Source organism: Carex rostrata, chromosome 30 (genome assembly GCF_964058835.1).
Source record: "Carex rostrata chromosome 30, lpCarRost1.2, whole genome shotgun sequence".
Classification (NCBI taxonomy): Eukaryota; Viridiplantae; Streptophyta; class Magnoliopsida; order Poales; family Cyperaceae; genus Carex; species Carex rostrata.
The window spans coordinates 3,910,488-3,934,262 of NC_135947.1; the positions used below are offsets into that span (position 1 = coordinate 3,910,488).

The 23,775-nt window shown below is 32.2% G+C and overlaps 1 protein-coding gene and 1 long non-coding RNA gene across 3 annotated transcripts; one reads left to right on the plus strand and one right to left on the minus strand.

The window, feature by feature from the left end:
• Positions 1-1,859: 1,859 nt before the first annotated feature.
• Positions 1,860-12,063, plus strand: LOC144547089 (carbonic anhydrase, chloroplastic-like). 2 transcript variants are annotated; one of them, XM_078295694.1, is made up of 8 exons: positions 1,860-2,519; positions 7,716-7,777; positions 7,920-7,968; positions 10,145-10,261; positions 10,370-10,423; positions 10,848-10,933; positions 11,475-11,580; positions 11,751-12,063. In XM_078295694.1, the coding sequence occupies exons 1-8, from the start codon at positions 2,352-2,354 to the stop codon at positions 11,886-11,888; spliced, it is 780 nt and encodes a 259-aa protein (XP_078151820.1). In that variant the 5' UTR covers positions 1,860-2,351; the 3' UTR covers positions 11,889-12,063. The 2 variants fall into 2 exon arrangements, with proteins under 2 accessions (XP_078151820.1, XP_078151821.1); XM_078295695.1 differs by lacking the exon at positions 1,860-2,519 and adding an exon at positions 7,306-7,553.
• LOC144547090 (uncharacterized) lies at positions 2,390-3,012 on the minus strand. The gene is made up of 2 exons (XR_013508999.1): positions 2,744-3,012; positions 2,390-2,703 (listed from the first exon to the last, which is right to left on the minus strand). It is a non-coding gene; the product is annotated as an uncharacterized LOC144547090 (long non-coding RNA).
• Positions 12,064-23,775: the final 11,712 nt, after the last annotated feature.

Genomic DNA, 23,775 nt, shown 5'->3' on the forward strand with positions numbered 1-23,775 from the left:
TTCTCCTTTTCTCTCCACGTCTCTCTTCAAAAATAACAGAGAACATTAATGGAGTCCACTGGAATTATTGAAAAGCAATGGCCTAAGTCTTCCATATAAATACATATATAGTTGATCTATATAAGCAACTGATTCATCGATCTCTATAATTGTCTAAATAAAACGAGGGTACTCTTTTCTAAAAAAGAAGCAGATTTTAATCCCTCTTCAAGTCATCAACCAGCAGGTGATAATAGGTACAATAAAGTAGACCAAGAACAGCGCTATGGCGCTATGCCAATATATAACATATCATATATAGAGTGAGGTTTTTGTATTATGTATGGTGGCCAATTTTAATCGATTCAAAATCTTTATCTGATAAAATGATTTTATATCTATGTAAAAATATAGTAAAATCTTTATAAAATATATAAAATTTGGTGTTTGAGCATATTTTCATATCGAAATAATTAATGTTTTTAATATTGTTTGTATTGACTGTTTGAATTTTGAAAATAAAAATATAAAATCATAATGCGAACCGATGTGCAGCTATGCAGCTATGAATAGTAAAATACATAGCCTCAATCGATCATATATATATCCTAGTATAACTTCTTACATTATTTTATTTGTCTTGGTACGTAGTTATCAAATAATTGATAGGTTATAAGTGATCATCTGGGGAAGAAAAAAAGAGAAGCCGTTTTAAAACAATAATATATGAACCTCATAGTCCTTATCCACTTTAAGAGATAAGAATTCCCCACAAACTTATATTGTCTTTTTACTTTTTTATAGCTGTGTGGACCGAAGTATTAGAGAATTCAAAAGTATTCTAAACCTTATCATATTCCATTATTATTGGATATGCTAATCATGCATGGTCGTATATATTTTGTTTGCTACTTAAAAATCAAAATCAAATAAGTCTTTTACTTCAAACTAAGGTAGTTTAAGTTATTTTTCGTTTGGCTAGAACTTGTTACTATAGTTATAATTTAAATTATCGATTAATGAGAAGGAAAAAAATCCGTAAATAAATGTTAATTTGTTTGACTCTGACACTAATTAAGCTCTACAAGCAGAATATATAATTACTGAAACTAAAAATGTGGTATAACTTATTTTGCCGTAACTGCACCTTACTCTTCATGTTTTACTTATTATGTTACTCTGGACTCAAAAACTTTACTCCGCTTTTCTGCATATATATTGTAAACCCCATTTTTTTTCTCTCTAATATAATTAATATTTTTCTTGAAAAAATATTTCCTCTTGCAATCGTGCTAAATCAAAGTGGAATAACTAGCTCAATAATTAAGTTTGCAATAACTAAATGTTGTAATAAAATCTAAATACGTTTAATTGCCAATGTACCGGTCATGTGATCTGCTGGTACTAGCATGTTAAGGAGGGCAATACTGAAATCATCCGAGCTCTGGTTTCCAGCAAGATAAATTAATTCCTTTAATTAATTATTAGTTTCTTAGGCCTTCAATTTTTTTTTCTATAAACATGTTTAATTTGGACCTTGTAATTTCCTTACTGCGCGCCTGACTAGATACCGTTTGCAAGAAGCAATAGAGAAAGCTTAAAAGATAGAAAAACTTGGAGCTTTAAATATAATTCGGACCAGAGGTTGAATAAAAGTAGGTCGGATATGTACTTAATTAAAATTGCTTGTTATCATGTAACGAGCCTTAATAATTGGAGTGAAACATTTAATGAACTTCAAAGTTACTTAACACTTAGAAGCCAAATCCAAATTAAACTCCTAAGTAATGGGAATGAAAAGGAACACAATTTCAAGAAACTTCCCATGATACAAAACCATAATAAATGTTCAACTACATGGACACTACTCTTTAAAGCTTATCCATCTAACTAAACCTCATCAAATGATAAGTCAATCAATCAAGAAAGAAAGAAAGAGAGAAGAAAAAATCTCTTATTGGTTATTTCCCTTCCTCTCATCCATGAACAAGTTTTTTTTAACCCACACAAAATCTCCTACCACAAAATTAAAGGCACCTTAATTCCTCTCTCATCTCAGCACCTTTCCTCCACCGTGTGGCTAATAATAACACAATTCAAGCCTTTGGTCCTTGGCTTCCTTTCTATCTCCAAATCTCATCCCAATTCACTAGCTGGTCACAAACTAAACATCGAAAAATGTATGGCCAAACCTCACACCTCTAACCAAAACCAAACATTTCCCTATCACCCCTTCAAAATCTGATCACACTGTTTCCGATAATATAACACCGTTTCCATCCGGTCACATTCATTCATCCATACAAGGGGTCCCCTAGTGTTAGCCTTAATTGCACTATAACTAGCAACCCATTTCTCACATCCTCTGCACAATGTCGACCGTCGCGAGCCCTTCTTTTTACATTGCCAAATCTACCTCTTTCAGACGTGCCACTACTATCGTTGCTTCAGGTCTGAACCCTAGTTCTTCACCTGCTCCATACCGCCCCCGGCTTGTCAGGAACACCCCGGTTTACGCCGCACCAGCAACCGTCTCTGTTGTAAGTATACACCAACCCTTTTGTTTGAATCATTTTCTTGCTCTTATATAAGCTCATTTTAGGAATGTTACTATATTGTTTCTGTTATAGGAACGTTACTATATTGTTTCTGTTAGTATATATTTAGTACATGAATGTACACACTGCATTTGGATTGCTTATTGCTAGTTGCTACTACTAGTACCTCTTCTTGGCTAAGGGCTTCAACTCAAAAAAAAAAGTACCTCTTCTCTATGGCACAATGGAGTATCTTTTTGTACTATCTAGGTTGTTTGTATACAAGTCATGTGTATGACACTCTTCAAAAATCAATTTCTAGGATAATTAACTGCACTTACTCTTCTGATTCTACGATAAATATGTAAAAAAGTACGATTTCAAACTTACATTAATAGTGTGGTTAACATGAAACATTGAGCTATGGTAATATATTTTCCTACACAACAATGCGCCACAGAAAAACTTTTGTGAGCTAAGACTAGTAGTACAACTCTCCCAAAATCTAGGAGAAGAACATTATATTTTTTGCATAGACCGGGCCTTGTTAGGCCCTGGTCCATAGATCCATGTTACAATCATGGTCCACACACTTCGCTGTCTACGGAACGTGCATGTGACTGTAGGTTAAAAACACCTCGGCGTACACAGTACTGTACCCGGTGATATCTCTAATATGAATTGTGAATCTAAATTTGTACTTTCAAATAGTTAGATTATACATTGGGCCTGATTCATTTAAGATGGGCCCCACTTAAAAAGTTAAATTCCTTGGACCAGCCCAATTGAGTTCATCTTTTCTTGGAAGCATCCTGGTCACAAGTATAGTCAATTTTTTTAATGCATAGCATCAACAGGGAAAAACAATGGGAGTATAAAATGCTGCCATACTTGTATTAAATGTGAGTATAAAGTTGTTTATTGTATTATACACTTAACCCCACTTGTGATGCAACATGGGCACATGGATAGATAACTATCAAATATATTTGTCAGAAAATATATACATAAAAAATAGATAAGATGGTCACATCCTTTTGTAGAAAATTAAAGCTCTGACAAAATTGTTTGCTGTCCTGAATGCATGGAAGTTAATTTCTAAATTCTTCAAGGTTCTTATTTTTATGGATGAAGTTTAGTTTTAAAAAAAATAAGAAAATGACAGTGCAAGACAGATGGGCACTACAAAATATACATGTTACCAGGATGTTGTAAGTAAGGTACATTAAAAAGATAATCAAGATCATATACATAATTGAAATAATTAGAGTTGAGATCATGCATATCATTGGAAAATCAAAGCCTCCTAAGATGCACATAAGCATCCCGAAAAAAGGAAGACTAAAAAATGGTCAAATGGCACCTGACATAAGGCTATAATAAATAGTATACTGGGAATAAAAATCTTAAGATTTGATACAAAATTTGGAAATTTTCTGTTAAGTTATCAGTGATATGTGTAAAGTCAAAGATGTACATCCTAATTACAAAAAAAATTAATATCTAATAAAAATATATAGTATGTATATAGAAAAATAATTTACTAATGAGAATTTTTCAACGATGTTTAGAAGCCACAGAAGAATTCTTAAAAAGAGATAAAAATAAGATAAAACGATATATGAGTCAGCCTAAATGCGGCAAAAGAAAAGAGAAAAAAAAAAAAAAAAGGAATCTTGAATCTTGTCTGGCCTTATAATTTGTTAGGGGACAAAGGCAATTAAGCAATGGCTCTGGCATGGATTAAGGCCTAAAAATTTTAGATGGAATTTTGAGCTCATCATGGACCAACTAATCTATGGTCAACTGCTCCCTTTTTTTTGGAACCCTACCATGTGGATTCAAATGATGACCATAATTTAGATGGCAGCTGCTTTACACCGCCACAAAAACCATCTCCTCACAATGCGTATGGGTGAAAAATTAATATATGATTAATATTCTGTAATAACCTTAGGTATACTGTATACCAATAGGGATCGCCAACACAATAGTATTTTTCATCAAAAATAAAAACATAATAGTATTTTGCGTACCATAAATGCAATAGGAGTCTATGAGATGTGTTATTGTTTTGGGTTTGGTCTCTTTTAGCGTTGAATGCGACGGTTGCATTTTAACGCGTGTAAGCTGTTGTTCTTCCATTACTGGAAAAATGGGTCCCACTAGCTGATCTCATCCATTATACTAACTTAGGGTCTCTTTTGCAATGACCAAGCTACCTGTATTTGATGCTCTTAAAATAAATGCATAATGATCATACACATTTCAAAATTTGTATCTCAATATGACATTTAATACTAAACACGCAACATTGTTATATGTTATTTTACAGGAAATAAATCTGCTACAAACCTTAGTGACTAGTAACCCTACAATTCTTCATTTGTCGAATTCAACTGTTGAATTGTTTCGAGATGTGTGCACATAAAAGTTTTGAAAAAAAAAGTTACTTTGAGATTCGTTTTCCAAAAAATAGACGGTTGAATTCGGAAAAGGAGGGATTGTAGAGTTACTATTCACTCATGAGGATTGTAGCAGATTTATTTCCTATTTTATAAATTGCTAGTTCTATTTCTATGTTAGCTCCAATTTTTTTTTGGGAAATGAAGCGATTGCTTGTTTAGGGATAATTAATCTCCTTTAACAGTAAATCCACATGAAAATATCATACAAAATATATATAGGAGACATGTAACTTAATCCTCTTTTAGCTCAAGATCACATGATTTCATGATCAATTCTCTCTGTTTTACATCCCAAGATTAATTAGAAAGTTGTTCCCTAATTTATACAACCAAGATAGCTACATAACGAGATATAGTTGATAATTACACTCAAAGTGCCCAAATTAAACCGTAAATTACTTAGTTTTTGCCATATTGTATATGATTCATATTACTTTAATGCATTACACCTTTTTTATGTCATACTTTTACTTATGGACGCTTTATAATTGATTGGGACATTGAGATAATATACTATATATATATAGATTGCAAAAGTCAATGTTGCATTTTGATATTCAATGTGTCAATCATTTTTTATTTTTACTTTAAAAATAAAAATAAGTAGGGGCTCCGGCCCCCTTTGGCCCTTTCTTTCGCCATGTCAATCAGTTGAAAATAAACAATTTATTTCATTAATATATCTAAATATTAATGAAATAAGAAATTGCAACAAAAAAAAAATCTAGAATTTGTTAGAAGATTGATGAGGACTAGCTATTATAACTAGAACCGTCATCATGAGCCGATACAATTAGGAAGGTACTATATAGGACACGATTGGATAGAAATTAGTATGATAATTAAAAGTATACACTTGAAGGAAAAATAATACTGAGGGCTCTGTAATTAGTTCTGACTGGACTGTATATTAAATAAAATATGTACTATAAAAAATAAAAAATGAGGATATATCTAGCTTAGCCAAGTTTGCCACATGTCATTGAACCCACCAACCAGTCAACAATTGTGCACACAGATATCAGGTCCATGTTTGATAATCATCTCCGGAAAATCACTCCCTAAATACTCTCCAGAAACTGTTTGAATTGCACACTTTTTCATTTTGCTCATGAATATATAACATGGATGCACACTTACTTATTCCATTTAAACATAATTATTGACAGTTCTCGTGTATTTTTTTCAGCTATTAACAGTTGTCTTGATTTTTCCAAACTTATTTTCTGAATTATAAAAAAGTACACTTAATAATAATTGTTCAATGTAATCTTAGAGTACTATATAAATGCAAAAAATGTATAGCCATAATACATATCTTTTTAATCATTATTGCGATAATACATACTTTTTTAAAAAACTTGACAAAAAATAATTTATTTTTTAAAAATGTGAAATAAAAAAACCTACATATAAATATATATTGGACTCCTTATATTCCACATACCTAGAAAAGAATTAGGATTGGATTTTATTATCCGAACAAAAAAGGAAAAAATTATCAAGTATTGATTTGCTTTCCGTTTATTGCATCAAGTCCAACGGTTACATTGGATTTTCAGTATAATAACTATGCCATTGCCACTATCTAATATTACTAAAACAGAACAACAGAAAACAACAATAACAAGTCAAAGATATTGTTTGAATTGGCTTAGAATATACTGTAGTTGTTGCCCAAAAAGAATATACATGTATTAAGTAAGAAGTTATCATTCACAGCAAAATCACTGCAGATGACCAGAGCAAAAATACAAATGGAAATCTGTCTCCTTAAAAATTTGGAAAGTGGTCTTCAAAGAGTGAAAATGTTTACCCAACTGGGGACTGAAAAGCAAAATTTATGCTCCGTACAGATATAAGAAGTCTCCACTTATCTCTCTTTATTCAGGTTATCATTAGTTCTCTCCAAACACACCAATCTCTAGCGGGTTATAATCACTGCTGAACCTCCACAGTGGCCCGCTACAAGGTTACCGCAGTAAATTATTTCACACGTTCGACTTATGTAACCGTGAGTCCGTGTTCTGATGTTCTCCAGACTCCAATGAAAGAAATTCATTTGAACCCCGAGAAAATAATAAATTTACTTAGTTAGGAGCTGCCACTTGGAAATTCCATTTTTTTGTAATTTATAATTCGCCTGATAATTTCAGCTAGTTATATTGCAATTACAAATAAAGCTTCGAAAGAATAAACTTATCACATAATTTACAAATGACAATTTGCCAATTGGGAAGGGATCAACATGCGCACACCTTTTGATTCCCACCTAAAAGACTAAAAGACACTGATTTCATAATTTCACAGTCCACAAGGGGCAATCTGCAAATATTCCAATTAACAAATTTAACGGAGTAACAGACAGAAGAGATAGGCTCTGGAAAATTGATGAAAGTACTACTGGATCAGGAGGGATTCAGGGGAGAGAGTATATGCCACGTTTTCGCCTATAAATAATACCCCGTTCCCCTCCTTCCAACGAAGCATTCAAACTATTCTTCAATCTCATTCTCTTCTTCCTAAAAGAAAACACCCCCAATTCATCAACGACCCAAAGACTATCAAGGTTCAACTCGTCTCAATAAATTCTCTCCAATTCCTCGATTTTCCCTTTTCTTCTTCTATCTGTGCTATTGCAATCAGTTTCATTTGAGCTGTTGTTTTATTCGATGGTTGAATATTATCTGAGTTCGAATTTTAATTTTGATTTATCTGAAATTGATGACAGACAATGGACCCAGTGGAGAGATTGAAGACCGGATTCGAACAGTTCAAGACTGAGGTTTACGAGTGAGTGCATATACATATCTGAATTTTTTTTGAAATATTTTCTTTTCAAGGAAGCTGATTGATCGAATTCTCTTCTTTTCTTTCTATTATTGATTTGTCTGTATGTAAAGATTATGATATTTTAATTTCGTAAATTTTACAGCAAGAACCCTGAATTGTTTGCTCCGCTGAAGGAGGGACAATGGCCCAAGGTAGTGATTTTCTCATTTCTCTGATCTAAATCTTTATTTTTCTATTTTTTTTAATTAGATTGTTTTTTCATTTCTTGTTGACTCGTGATTCCAAACGAAATCAACTGGGGAAGAAAGGAAGGTATCTTCGGTTTGGCATTGCATTGACTATCCAGACATCACATCACATGCATTCTTAGACAAACATTTTTTTATTCTTTAGTAAAAAAATGTTTTCATGGAGCATTGAGCCATTGAATATATTTCGTTGTTTTCTGTAACCGCAAGTCCGCAAGATATAATTAAAGTTTACAGATTTTGTATTTATTGTTTAAAAAACAATGCTCTGTCATTTTGCAAGCAATTATTGCAACAGATTTACAAAATAAAAAAATAATTATACAAAGGATAAGTGCCGAAATAATTGCCCGCGTGTGGGGCCCACATTTGAATGGAAAGAAAACAACCGTCCAAATTGGGGACCATTAAAAACCCGCCAGTATTGTCATTAGAGTTTTAGACTACTACTCCAAAGTAGAAAGCGATACACATGAGATTTCATGTGGGATCCACTGCAATAACAATCGTTGAGATCAGAATCAATGGCTCTGAGTCTGTTACTGTACGGTTATTGTTGCAGAGGATCTTTTATCCATATGTGGGAGCTGAGAGGTAGGTCTTAACTAACTGACTCGTTCCAACTTTTTACATTTTCTTTAGCTTTTCTCCCTTTTGTGTTGTGATACTTATCACCACCTAAACAGGCCTCTACATATCACCTATTTTTTTTTTTTTTTTAAAAAAAAAATCAACATAAATGTAAGGTGAAGTCAAACTTTTGCCCATATATACATTTGACTTTGAATATGTGATTTCATTTCTATGAAGTAGGTCAAACATGTTTTTTCTTTGTCATCTGGATTTAAAAAAAAATAATACTAACTTCTTTATTTTTCTCAATATGAATTAATTAGCTAGCATTTAATTTCTGTTTTGACAGTTGGTGGCTTCCAAGTTGTACTCATGGTTCTTTTTCTTTATTAAAATCTCTAGTATTAATATATAAAATGGATCATGGTATATTTTCAAAGTGTAGTTAATGTTGCCTTAGGCAAGATGGCTAGTATATTGAAAATAAAATGCATACGATTATTATATATTGAAAATACTTTGCTATATATGTACTGTGTACAACTCATAGTAGCTTATGGAAAGAAACACACAAAAATCTGTAAAAATAATAATTGGATCTAATGATGTATTTGACGGGTCAAAAGTGGGGCACCCTAACAACCCAATTAGATCTCTAAACCAGATTCCATTGTTTCAATGTTTTCACACCTAAATCAAAGTTGTATTAATTACACCATAGATGCATCTACTTGTGCATTTTAATTAACTAAAAACATTTTTTCTTTTATATTGCTTAAATAGTTAAGCATGAAATGAACCTGTGCGCTGTCCCTTGTCTCATTCAAATAATTTATCCGTTTCTCCTATGAAACTGCGAGGGACAAATTAAGATTGCCCTATACAAAGAGCCTAGCTCCTATATAGGAAATATACACATATTAATTCTTGACAGTATCTATTTTTACGCGTTTCATTTAATATTATTCATGTCAGATAAGAGGTCGCTCTTTCTATATGTTTCCCAAAGACAAAAGGTTATAAAGATAATAATATATAGTTGACTTTGGTACATAGAATAGAGTTAGGCTACTATGACATTGGTGTTATTTGAAATTAAATAACACCAACTTTTAAACCCTTAGATCTGCCTTGAGATTCGTAATATCCGCTTTTACTGTTCAAGCACTTTATTTTGTACGAATCTCAAGGCAGATCTAAGGGTTTAAAAGTTGGTGTTATTTAATTTCAAATAACACCAATGTCATAGTAGCCTAGCCCCATAGAATATAGCTTTTGCAATATATATATGTACATGGAATTAGGCTTCAATTTTCTCTCCTTTTGACTCAAGGCATAACGGCTATTTTCTTCCCTGGTTTATCATTTGTTTAGTGACATTTCTTGCACAGCTAATTTTGAAACTTTTCTCAATAAATTACGTACGCGTGCAGGACTTAATGGCAACTTGCCTTGCTTTCCTTAGAAAATTAAAGCAACATGACAATTATCTATTGCTCAATTAAATAAGAATAACAGGGTAATTTATTTGGGTTTTCTGTGGCAGTTCATGGTGTTCTCCTGCGCTGACTCCCGTGTGTGCCCCTCAGTCACACTTGGTTTCCAGCCTGGAGAGGCCTTCACCATTCGCAACATCGCCAACATGGTCCCTCCCTATGACAAGGTAATTAATCCTTGCAAACTAAAAAAAAAATATATATTGAAAACTTCCTTTCAATTGAATACATTTTAATTATTTGATTTTATCATTATTGTTACTTTGATAATGCAGACCAAGTACTCCGGTATGGGATCAGCGATTGAGTATGCTGTTATTCACCTTAAGGTAATATTTTGTAATTAATCTTAATATAGTATTGTTGTTATACTTTTAAAATTGGGTCGTTAGGCAGTAGTATAATTAAATAGATGAAATACGGTTTTTTACATATGCTAGCTGTTAGCTTCTACGTTAGGTTCATAATCAATATTGCTGGTGCAATTAAAGCATATACCTCATCGGAAAGAGACAATTAAAAAGATAAGTTAATTAACCCATCAATTTGTAAATGGTCCCAAGGGGCCAAATTCAGAAAAAGGTTAGAAGGATAAATCAAATCAATGTTCTTGATTGTTACGTGTGTAAATGAAAGTATCGATAATACATTTCATGTTTATATATAGTAGGCACAATTCATACGATTCATTCAAAGGGTCAAGCTACTTTTTGAGTAGTCTAAAAGATTTTTGAATCTCATTGAATTGTGTAGGTGGAGTCTTTAGTGGTGATTGGACACAGCAAATGTGGTGGAATCAAGGGACTCATGACCTTCAAATATGATGGAAACAACAGCACGTAAGTCTGTAAAACTACATATATTATTATATAATATCTTCTTGCTTGCCTAGCGCATGATTAGATTGAAAAATATAGGCCTTTATGAGAACATGCATATAACTAGGAGAGCTTATCTTATCTTTATATAAGTAGATCATATATAATTAATTGGGAGGAGCTAGTGCAAACGGGAAAAAAGGAGCAGTTAATTGATAATTAATTAATTATTTTATGTCCTTTATGAACCTTCGTTCCCCAAAAGGTTGGAATTTAGTGTTCCAGGCTTCCAGCCCAATTAATGGAGTGATTCCTGATAAATGGGGCCTACTGTTAGTTTGCTTTTCATCGAGTCACGTGGGTCGAACCCACTTTTGTAAGGCCAGAATGTTCTTTGGGCCACATCCTCTTCTCGGATTTTCTGTGGCCTGTGTAACTGTGTATATATATGCCCGCGTGGCCCTTCAGGAATCATGACTAATGATCATTTTTTAGCACTATTATTTTTACCAAATTTTGCTTTGATTTTAATATGTGTTCTTTGATTTTGGGAAATAAACAGTGACTTTATTGAGGACTGGGTGAAGATAGGTTATCCTGCTAGAGAAAAGGTGCAAGCTGAGCATGGCTCCAAAGACTTGGATGAGCAATGCTCCATCTGTGAAAAGGTTAATTTTGTACCTTTTTGATACCTTGTTCTAGTTATCATCATCTTTATCATTATCATTATTTTTTTGCGTAAATTACTCTGCTTCCACCCCAAAAGTAAAATAGAAAAAACAATAAGAATATAATAATTTAAAATTAATTACTAATGTAAAGTATTGAAAAATTTCAGGAGGCTGTGAAGGTATCTGTAGAGAACCTGAAGACATATCCTTTTGTGACAGAAGGTTTGAAGAATGGAACTCTTAAGATAATTGGCGCTCACTACGATTTCGTCAATGGTAAATTCGAGATCGTAGACGTGGAGTAATTTCACTTGATATCGCTGTGAGATAGTAACGGAAATAAATAATTATATATGTGTAATTATGATGCTGTTTCCTAATTCCGGCATTGTGTGATGCATTTTGATCGTTTTATGATCATGGACATCTGTTATCTTGCTTTATTAATGCTGTGCAATCTAATTTCTCCTTTTTAATTAATTCCTTGCTTCTATGTCACTGTCCTCACGTTATTTGTCATTTTTGCTTGATTAATTTTATATAAGAAATGATATAACTAGTTAACAGCTGTATGGGCACATGTCATCATTGTCATGTACCCGTTGAAGGGGAGCTGATATTAACACTATAAATTTTGTTACTGACACAACGCAATGCAATTTTTTTTATCTGATGGATAAAATTGCCCTTCGTTAAGCAATTACTTCTTTTTGCTCCCTTAAATAGTAAAGTTTTTAATGTTTATATATCTTTTTAAATGCTTTATAAATATGTGAAGAAGATATATTCTTCACAGAGAGAGAAAAAAAAAAACATATTGAAGCTATCAATTATTCTATATATTATTATTTATCAAGCTCTTAGAAGGTCCTTAATTTTTTGCATCTTCTCCTTTTTTTTTCTGAAACAAACTGATTTTTTTGGATCACCTTCTATTATCTAAATTAAAGCATTGTTTATCAAATAAAGAACAGGCAACACAGATACCCTCTCCCCTCACCACACTTCAAAAACCAAATATAAAAAAAGAATGTATATATATTCCTCCTTGACAACAAAATAATTGTTTCACAAATTAAAAGTTTAATTATAACACAAATCTTCAAAATATTACAACATAGCATATGAAATCTTCATCTAAAGGATATACCAAATATTTTGCATTTTTCTTGATTTTCGGTCTAATTATACCAAATAAGTTTTATTATGTAAAAAATATAATAATGAATATATCCAATAGAAAATAATTAAAAAGATCCGGTCTGGAAAAATAATATTCACGAAATTTCTATATGATTAGTATCGATAGATTTATTTTCAACAAAATAATATTTTGCCAAAATAACTTTTTTCTTTTCTTTAAGTAGATACTTGTGGAGTTGGGTAATATAAATGTATGTATTGATAGAATTTCAATAATATAATAAAAACTTTCATTCTTATAATATATTTAAAAAGAGTTTGGCTAGTATAACATCAGTGTCATTTCAACTTATATAACACCAACTCTAAAACCTATCAAATCGACTTCAAATGGTGAATCCAAACCGTTCAAACTGATCTACTTCATTAGTTGTGTATTTACATGCAAAATTTATAACTTTTCAAATTTATTTAGTATTAAGTCAAGCGGTCAAATGTGTGAGTTTTTAAGTTAATTTTAATACATTAATTTTTCAATATTTTTACTGCTTGATTTGATATTAAAATAACTCGAAAATATATATAAAAAAAAATTGTATGTAAACGCATCACTCATAATGTAAATCGGTTTGAACGGTTTGGATTAGTCGTTTGAAGTCGATTTGATAAGTTTTAGAGTTGGTATTATATAGGCTAAAATGACACTGATGTTATATTAGCCAAACTCATTTAAAAATATTAAAATATGATGAAATATATATAAGAAATATTATCAAATATTTATTTAATTTATAGATTTAACTTTCAAAGAAAGAGAATCATACAATAATGTATGTGGGAGAAAGAATATATTAGTTTCTAAAAAAAATTAAGGAAACAAAATTTTATAATAATGAATGAGAGATACAGTTTTTAAGGACATAGTTAATGAAGGATAAATTTGACTATATATTAAAATATTTAGATAGTGTTGTGTTAATAAAGATATTAGTAGTGTCAATATCATCACCTCCGTTGAAGGAAATGCGTATCCTCTGCATTAACTCAAAAGAGAATATTTTGAGTTAATAAATCTCAACACCGTCTGATTTTAAACGGAACCAATCCAATTTTTATTTATACTTTAAAAGACCTTTAATATTAGTGTAAATCTATTATATACAAATCTTAAAACAGATTGAATAGTAGAGGTTCATTGACTCAAAAGATTTCCTTTGGAGTTAATACAGAGGATGTGCATTCCTTCGAAGGTACAAGAACTTAAAACGGGTCATGGTAAGAGGAAAAGGGTTGCGGAGGGAAACTGGGAACGCATCTTTTTACAAAAAAAATCATTTGGTCACCGAAATATGCACCCTAAAAATACTCCAGCTAATGTTTTCTGCTTGAATTCTAGGAAATTCTGTACAAACGGAGTATCGTGCTGGAAAAATATTTTCTTTCGATAATAATTATTCTTGGCTCTAGTATATGTCTAACGATCACATTCTTTTAGTTTATCTCATTAATTTTAAATTATTGGATTTTTTTATTATTATTGTTTGGAGAGAAAATGATGCTATTACAAGATTTAGAATTTTAAAAAGCAGTATTTTTTTCCCTATCTATAAATAATACAAAATAATTTTTTTATGAGTTGATTACTGGTAATATTTCAATATGTAAATCATATTAAATGACTTAATCCAGCTGATTGGAATTCTAAAATTGAGATTTGGAAAACATCAACCAACTAGTGTTGTGTACCATTGTAGTGTTAAACAAAAATGGTACACTTCTAAATTGCTAAGAAGTAATTTTTTTTCATGAATAGTACTGATTTTCGTGACATTAATTTTTGAAACTTTCAAATTTTAAGGGCCTGTTCGTTTGTCGCGGGATTGTGCGAGCTGGGATTTGACAGGAATGGGAATTCACTTTTGAAAAAGTGGGAACTTAACGGGAGGAGTACGCGCGGAATTGATTATAGGAATGTGCTGAAATGGACGTTCGGTTGTATAATGAAATTAGTTGTGGGAAATCTTATTTTTCTTTCTCAAATGCTTCATATTAAACATTTTTTTTATTACTAAAATTATTAATAATGCAATTAAATAAAATGGATTAAATAATGACATAACATTACTTATATATTATAATTATTATTTTTTATAAAATATAAACATTACTTATTACTTATCAATATTATTTTATGAAATATAAACATTACTTATTACTTATTATTTTATTATAATTTGTAATAATGTAATTTAAATTAGTCATGTATTTAAAATTTTCACTAGTTTATTTAATTTAAAAGTATTAATTAATATTGCAAAAATAATGAGTATTAATTACAAAACGTTGAAAAAAAATGGGCACGATTTGAATAATAAGTATTAAAAAAATGAGTATTCATACTTTGTACCAAAACTGCTATGCATGATTTGTAAAAAAGAATATTCATATATTATGTACAAAATGTTGAAAAAAAATAAATCCAATTCCGGATTGGAGTTTTGTTTAGTCCCACAGCAAGCATTTACTAAAGAAGGATCACTTTATATATAACTCATTCCAAAAAACTGTAGATATTGAATTGAGAGAGAGATATTGGCTAGACAGTAATGAGAGAGATGAGAGAGAGAGAATGGGAAATAAAGAATGATGTCTGAGTGCAGGAAGTTTAGATCAGAATTTTGCATTGAAATATGAATAGATGGGATGTATTGTCAGAAAATTTTCGAGCATTTTTATTAATATCCCTAAAACAAATCAAAATTTTAAAAATGCCCCTGTCTCCCATTTTTTTTTAAATATGCCCTGACCGCCAGAATTACGGGCGGCCCATTCCTCTAGTGAGGCGCCACCCCCTGGGGCGCCCCACTAGGCCTGTGAGGCGCCACTCCCTGGGGCGCCCCATGCTATTTTTTTTTTTTTTTTTTTTTTTTAAGATTTTAGTATTTTGATTTGAATAATTTTGTGAAAAAAAAGTTTTCTTATTTAGAGTGTATGCCAAAAAATAAAATATTTGATATATTTACGAAGTGATGTCGTAATTCTTTATAACTATGATTTTTTATTTTTTATTTTTTCAGTGAACTTTGATTTTATTTGTCAGTTGGATATCACAAGTCTAAATATAACATTAATTAAGGTTTTTATAATATATGTATAATATACACATATACACATATACATACACACACACACACAAACACACACACACAAACATATACACACACACATACACACACACACACACACACACACACACACACACACACACACACACACACACACACACACACACACATACACATACACATACACATACACATACACATACACATACACATACACATATATATACCCTAGTGGATAACTTGGAATTAGTGTCGGCTGTTTATGGGTATTAGTGTTGGACATTAGGTGACACTAATCGGGCTGATACTAATACTTTGTAAATAGCCGACACTAAAAGTAAGGCATTAGTGTCGGTTATTTATTAAATAACCGACACTAACACTAACTTTTAGTGTCGGCTATTTATTAAAAAACCGACACTAATTTACAAATAACACTCACTAAATAAAATATCATCCAAATTGCTCATTTATTGTTATTCTTATAAATGGTTTGTGCAAACCCTAAAACAGAAAATACATAAAAGACATGACGTCTGTTTAAATACAAACCCTAAAACAGAAAATACATAAAAGATACATAAAAGATACATAAAAGACCCTAAAAACTCACAAATTATAAAGAAAGGTCCAAAAGTCCATGAAGGAAGGCTCGGATCGCGAATCTGAGCCCGAAAATGGGTGAAACGAATCTATAGATTTGTTTCTGATCCGGTTTTGGGCTGTGGAGTTCCTGTCAAAATTTCAGCCCGATCCGACGGACGGATCAAAAGTTACGCCCCTTTTCGTGAAGCATGCGCAAGACCATATTGCATCACATCTTCTAGAATTTGCCTAGAAGAAGCGGCTAGGTTTGAGAAGATCAGATCGGAGAGAAGCGTGAAGTGAAGTGAAGGAGATGTTTTAAACCCCAAGCGTGCGTTTGAAAGAGGTGCGCGGGACTTAAAATGAAATTGGAATAGCTTTAGTGTCGGCTGTTTATAAATAGGCGACACTAATAACTGAGTATTAGTGTCAGCTATTTATAAAAAAGCGACACTAATGTATTAGTGTGGGCTGTTTATAAATGGCCGACACTAATTGTTAAGTATTAGTGTCGCCTTTTTATAAACAGCCGACACTAATACTTAACAATTAGTGTCGGCCAGTTATAAACAGCCGACACTAATATTATTAGTGTCGAGTTTTTGTAAACGACCGATACTAAAGTATTAGTGTCGGTTTTTTAAGGCGACACTAATTGTATGTTCTCCACTAGTGATATATACATATACAAAGCTACATATATACACATACTATTTTAATAGCTCTAAACTACTATTTTGAATAAAGGCCAAGTCCTTAATTAGTGTTATATTTAGACTTGTGATATCCAACTAACAAATAATATTAGTATACATATACATATACACATACATTTTTGCTTTGGTCCATACTACAATTATAATTTGATACACATACATTTTTGCTTTTGCCCAAAATTCAGTAAGTTGGGCTCAAATTGCCAAAATGCTTGGTTATGATCTAGTTTGGACCAAAATTTCATACAAACTAAGGCGTATTAGATCCAACATATCAAAAAAAGAGTATGTATGTGATCCATGACATGATGTCTCTTGGTTAAAGATCTCCAACATATTGCATCTCCAAATGACATTCATCAACATATACATGCATACATAATAAAAAATAAAAATTCTCAGTTAAAATTTTCGTTCAAAATTATAAGAAAATATTTATATATAAAATTAATTGAATTTGTATAACTTTTATACGAACCACTGAAAATCAATTTCGTAAAAAAAAATTATTGCATATTATATGAATTTACGACATCACTTCATAAATATATCCAAATGTTTTATTTTTTGGCATACACTCTAATCTTGTTTAGATCAAAATTATTTAAATCAAAATACTAGTATATGTATATGTGTGTGTGTGTGTGTGTGTGTGTGTGTGTGTGTGTGTGTGTATTATACATATATTATAAAAACCATAATAAATCCCAAGTCCTTAATTAGTGTTATATTTAGACTTGTAATATCCAACTGACAAATAAAATCAAAGTTCACCAAAAAAATTCAAAGTTATAAATATTTACGACATCACTTCATAAATATATCAAATATTTTATTTTTTGGCATACACTCTAAATAAGAAAACTTTTTTTTCACAAAATTATTCAAATCAAAATACTAAAATCTTAAAAAAAAAAAAAAAAAAAAAAAAAAAATAGCATGGGGCGCCCCAGGGAGTGGCGCCTCACAGGCCTAGTGGGGCGCCCCAGGGGGTGGCGCCTCACTAGAGGAATGGGCCGCCCGTAATTCTGGCGGTCAGGGCATATTTAAAAAAAAATGGGAGACAGGGGCATTTTTAAAATTTTGATTTGTTTTAGGGATATTAATAAAAATGCTCGGAAAATTTTGGAAACAAAATGGACCTACCGAACACCCAAATGGGTTTACATATGGGATTGGCCGAAACCCATCAAAATCCCACGTAAAACATAACTGTCGAACAGGGCCTGAGGAATTTTCACAAATTGGAAAAAGTGTAAGGAAAAATTGTTTGTCCTTTATTGTTGTTCAAACTTGCATTTTGAAATTTTAAGCTTCATGAAGCACAAGTACTGAAAATATTGTCTTTTTACACCGAAACTTTTATTGTTATCATATTAAAAATAAAAAATAAACCAAAACACTCTCATTTTGAGGGAACTCCATCAATACCTAGGCCGTTGGTGTGTATTTTAGGTATCGGATAATGGGTCAATTTAATACACTTTTTCACTTTTAAATTTATAAAATCTTAGTACACAATAATAGGTCAGTTGCAAGCATACAACCTATCCTTGTAGTAGTTTAGGTATCGATCCAAAGACAACGGGAAATATTACTTTTTACTAAATTAATTAATTCTAAAACAGTGCAATAAAAGTAAATGGGGGGTTTGTTTGAAAATTGGTTTTGTAAGTTCAATACCCAATTGAGAGTCTAAAAGTAAACAAAGCAATTTAAACAAACAAATAAAAGGAGTTTTGTGATTTAATGAGATGGAAGTCTAGGGGCTTTTGGCATACAATCACTTGGTCAAATCAATACTTAGTTGGTTTCTAAATTCATGTTTGCAATTATGGGGTTTCTAAGCCTTAAATATCAAAAAGGGTCACTTTCGTGAATTAATGACGTGCCTAAATAATTCAGATTTCACGATTAAGTCCTTCACCCTAGCTATCTAGACCATAAGCACAGGTTAGCCTAGTTTATCCCTAAATATCAATACTTCACGATTAAGTCCTTCATACCAATATTTGGTTCAATTCTAGGGGTCCCAATCAAATATGAGGCTTCACGGTTAAGTCCTTCACCTCAATTCAACCTTTGTTTCTTGTGGTTCCGAACTAAGAAATATATTTGGTCATTTCTAATCTTAATCCTAAGGTTATTCATGTATACAATTTAGTACCATCAATTCTTTGATCCGAGCACTTTAAGTTTGTTAGACCTAAACGGGACGCTAATTAACGAGCACACAAATCATACAAGCACATGAATTATAAAATCAACAAGAACAAACTGTTGTTCTAGCAATAATCATTTTAGTCTATTTGACTAATTTGCAAAAACATACAATTATTGAATTTTACGATTTCTTCTATTTTAGAATTATGCAGGTTCAAGTCAAATGGAATTGCAATATGGAATACTTGAACTGAAGAAATCATGAAGACTTATCAAGAATGTAAATTGTAAAATCTAAACTTGGTAAAGTGTTTTTGATGTTGTTTCAACAGGATAAAAACGTTGGTAACGTTTGTAAAACGTTATAACGATTATACCTTAAGAAAACGCTGTGAAACAACTCGATCAAAGTCAAAAAAAGTCAAAAAAAAGTCAAAAAACGGTGCTGTAACGTTTTAAAACGTTGGTAACGTTTTCTGAACGTTTTAAAATGTTGGTAACGTTTTCTGAACGTTTTAAAACGTTGGTAACGTTTTAATTAATTTCCAAACTTCAGAAATTCCTGATTTTGATCAAGTTTTTTACAGTGCAAAACGTTATGTAACGTTTTATAAACGTTGTAACGTTTTATAAACGTTGTAACGTTTTTGAAACGTTTGTGTAACGTTTTGGTGCAGCTCTCGGACTTTTGAAGGCTCATAAAACGTTACCAACGTTTCTGGAAAACGTTGTAACGTTTTAGCTCAATCAGCTCATTTTTGAGCTGCCACTATAAATAGACCGAAGGGATCACTTTCAAATCTAACCTAGCCGTCCCTAAACTTCAAAAGAGGCGATTTTCTGAGACCTTGGTTCCACCATTGTTGATTGAGCTTAAAACTTCAATATCTCTCAATCAATCTCAAACAACCTCAAATCCACTTCACTAATATCTAATTAGATTAGGTTAGAGTGATCTATTGAGTGTTTCTCTTGTTCTCGAGTTGCTCGTGTGACTTCCCTTGGTTGTAAGGGCTCGCCGGCGCTCATCTCTCGTTGGCCGTGACTTCCCGTTTTGTAAGGGCTCACGGTTCACAATTGTAATCATTTCATATTGGGTAATAGAAAGGCGCACCTAGAAAGAGGTTGCGACGCCCCGGAGACGTAGGCCATTGTTTTGCCGAACTCCGTTATCATCCCGCGTGTCAATTTCTCTAAACTCATCTCTTTTACTTTCAATTGCAATTTATTTTCAGTTTTCGAGCTAATTAGCGGTGCCCCTTAAGTATATCAAAGTGGTATCAGAGCAAGTTACTCAAATTAAGACACACTTAATTAGAGTTAGATCAACTTGTCAAATGACACCCTATAGACCCGTGAAGGAACCCCTAATTTTTGGCAATTCGACCAAAAATTTTATGCATTGGAAGAAAACCATGATCAATTATTTAAACATTCTTGAGTTATGGGATGTGGTTAACAAGGGGTATACACCAATATTCACTACCACTACCACCGACATTAAAATCGAGACTCCCGAATCCAAACAAACCAAGAAAGACAATGATCTTGCAATTAATGCCATAATTAACTTGGTTAGTGAATCGGTTGCCTTAATCTTTGGTAGCTCTTCAACCGCAAAAGAAATGTGGGATGCTCTTGTAAACCGGTATGAGGGAAATACCCAAATTAAACGAACCAAATTAACCGGTTTAGAAGCCAAATTTGAAACCTTTAAGGTTGAAGATGGCGAAAGCATTGAGGATATGTATAATAGACTTATGCATATCCAAAATGAATTTACCGAGTTGGGAGAACCGCTTTCTAACAATAAAATTGTAGGGAAGCTATTGAGGATCATGCTCATGAGAGACAAATGGTCCGGCTTGGTGAGTGCGCTAGAAGCAATTCAAGGCACACATGACTCACTCACACCGGATGACCTCTATGCACACTTACGAAGCTTCGAAGAGAAACTTCGGCAATCCGGAAACCCAAAGCAAAGTTCAAAATTCAAAACCATGGCATCTCCGGCTCAAAACCGAAAACCTTCTAGCTCCTCAAACACTTGTCTCTCAAATGATCAATTTATAAACAAAATTGATCATAAGACCTCCAAAAATACCATTCTTCTATCCAAAATGTTTCAAGACATGCTTGATCTCGAAATAAATTACAACAAGGAACGAGAAGAGAAGAATAAAAGAGTGACGTGCTTCGCATGTCATAGAAAAGGGCACACCACTCAAACTTGCTTCCAATTGGATGGGTACAAGGCCAAGAAAAAGGCTAAAGCCTTGCAAGCCTTATTCTCGTATGAGAGCGAGGCCGAGCAATCCAACACGGAGTCGGAAAATGAACAAGAGACAAACCTTGCATTGATGGCAAGTGTAGATGAAGGTCTCTCGGCAATTGATGTCGACTCGATTATCGCAAGCAAGAATATCACCGATGAGATCACCATCGAATTCCTTAAAGACCTTGTCAAATCAAGAAACATCAACAAGGAAGGTGATGAAATTGAAGCCTCAACTAGCTCCGCTAATGAGGTACATTTAAGTTTTGGTCTTAATGATCTTGATACCGAAGATGAATTGACCGATGAGGAAGAAGGTGGTGAAGAATATAATGATTCAATTGATGAGACCAAATATGACTTGTGTACCAATCGGTTAGAAACCAATGATACAAGCAATTTCACAAATGAGATTCTAACACGGTATGATGATGAACCTAGGTGGCAATCTCTCATTGATGAGTCCAATAGAATTTTGGTTGAAAAGGAAGGTATTATTCAAAAATTGATTGCTAAAAATGACATGTTAGAATGTGAAGTTAGGAATTTAAAAACATCGCACATAGGTGAAATAGGCATATTAAAGGTTAAAGTTCAAACCTTAGAGACCGAAAATAGGGCATTAAGGTCTCCTAGTGAATCTTCAAATGTCACTAGTCTAGATCCTTATTATGTGAGTAATTTGATACATGATCAATCTTATCATAAAATAGATAGAGTTGGTCTTGGATTTGAGAAGGATAAATCCTCATTTAAATCCAATCACATACAAGGCCCAAAAGAAAAATGGGAACATTCTCAAACTTCAAGTATTCCAAATGCCAAACTTAAGTTTAATTGTGAGCAATACTCAACTTATCAATTCTTTACCAAAAAGGGTTTAACTCCCTTGAACAAGGAGTCATCCAAATTGAAGTCTTCTCATGCCTCAAATGCTAAACAAGATAAAAAGTCACCAAATTATGCATTTAGGTATAAGTACAATAAAAGAAATTTCAAGAACAAAAATACTTTTCAAAATAGTGATAAGAACATGTTTAATCCAAAGGGGTCAAACAAAACTTATTTCAAAGGACCCGATGGATGGTTTTATGAACTTAAAAATAAAAATGCTTTACAAAACCAAACTCAAAAAAATGGTGTAGCTAGAGATGTTCCCCAACATCATAATCGATTTGATTTCAACAAAACTAAGAGTTTCACATCTAAAGTTGCAAATAGGTCTCATGATAGTCGTAGGTGTAGCATGCATGAAATTAAGCATCAATACCAATCCGCTTTCAAGCAAGGTTCTATTGCTCAAAAGCCATCAATTACATTTTGTAATTATTGTTGCAAAATTGGCCATACCTCCTTAGAGTGTAGGTTTAGGAATGGAGACAACAACTCAAATGTTGTTTGGGTTCCTAAAGTTAAACTAGCTTAGATTCATACATAATCTCCCCTAATTTATTCAATTTGCCAAAAATCAAGGGGAAGATTAAACAACGTATGTGTTAGTTACTAACTCAACAATAACTAATATATACTATTGTAGGAGTGATTGATTGCATCTCATAAACAAAATGCTTGGATCATTGATAGTTGTTGTTACACACAAATATTATGCGCAATCTAAACTCTGCATAATTATGAAATTCGCTTCCGCTACATACCAATTATGTGTGACAACACTAGTGCCATAAAACTAAGCAAAATAAAAATATTTGTGTTAGCTATGACTCATACATATCGACACCAAAAACCAAATTGTCAATATTTTCACGAAATCCTTGAATTGTTGAGTCTCATGAATTGTGAACTTGTTAAGGGTTTGAATGCAAAAATGTTAATTGCTTGAATTGCTATATCTTAGTTAATTTGGTATTTGTTGTTGGTATGTATGAGATGTATGAATTATTTGAATTGTGTGAATTGATAACTTGTCAAGGGTTAAATTGCAAAATTGTTGAATGAGTAGAATTGTGTATCTTAGAATCTTGACAAGTTGTGTGATATATAGAAATGCATGAATTGAATTATTTTATATGAATTGATATGCATTGAATTGATTTGTCGATTGATAATCATTGCTTTAAAATTGCGACATTTAAATGGATTTGTAAAATGTTTGACATGAAGTATTAGAGTAATCCCTCAATTTTATCTCATTTGTGAATTATCGGCATCATATTACTAAATTGAG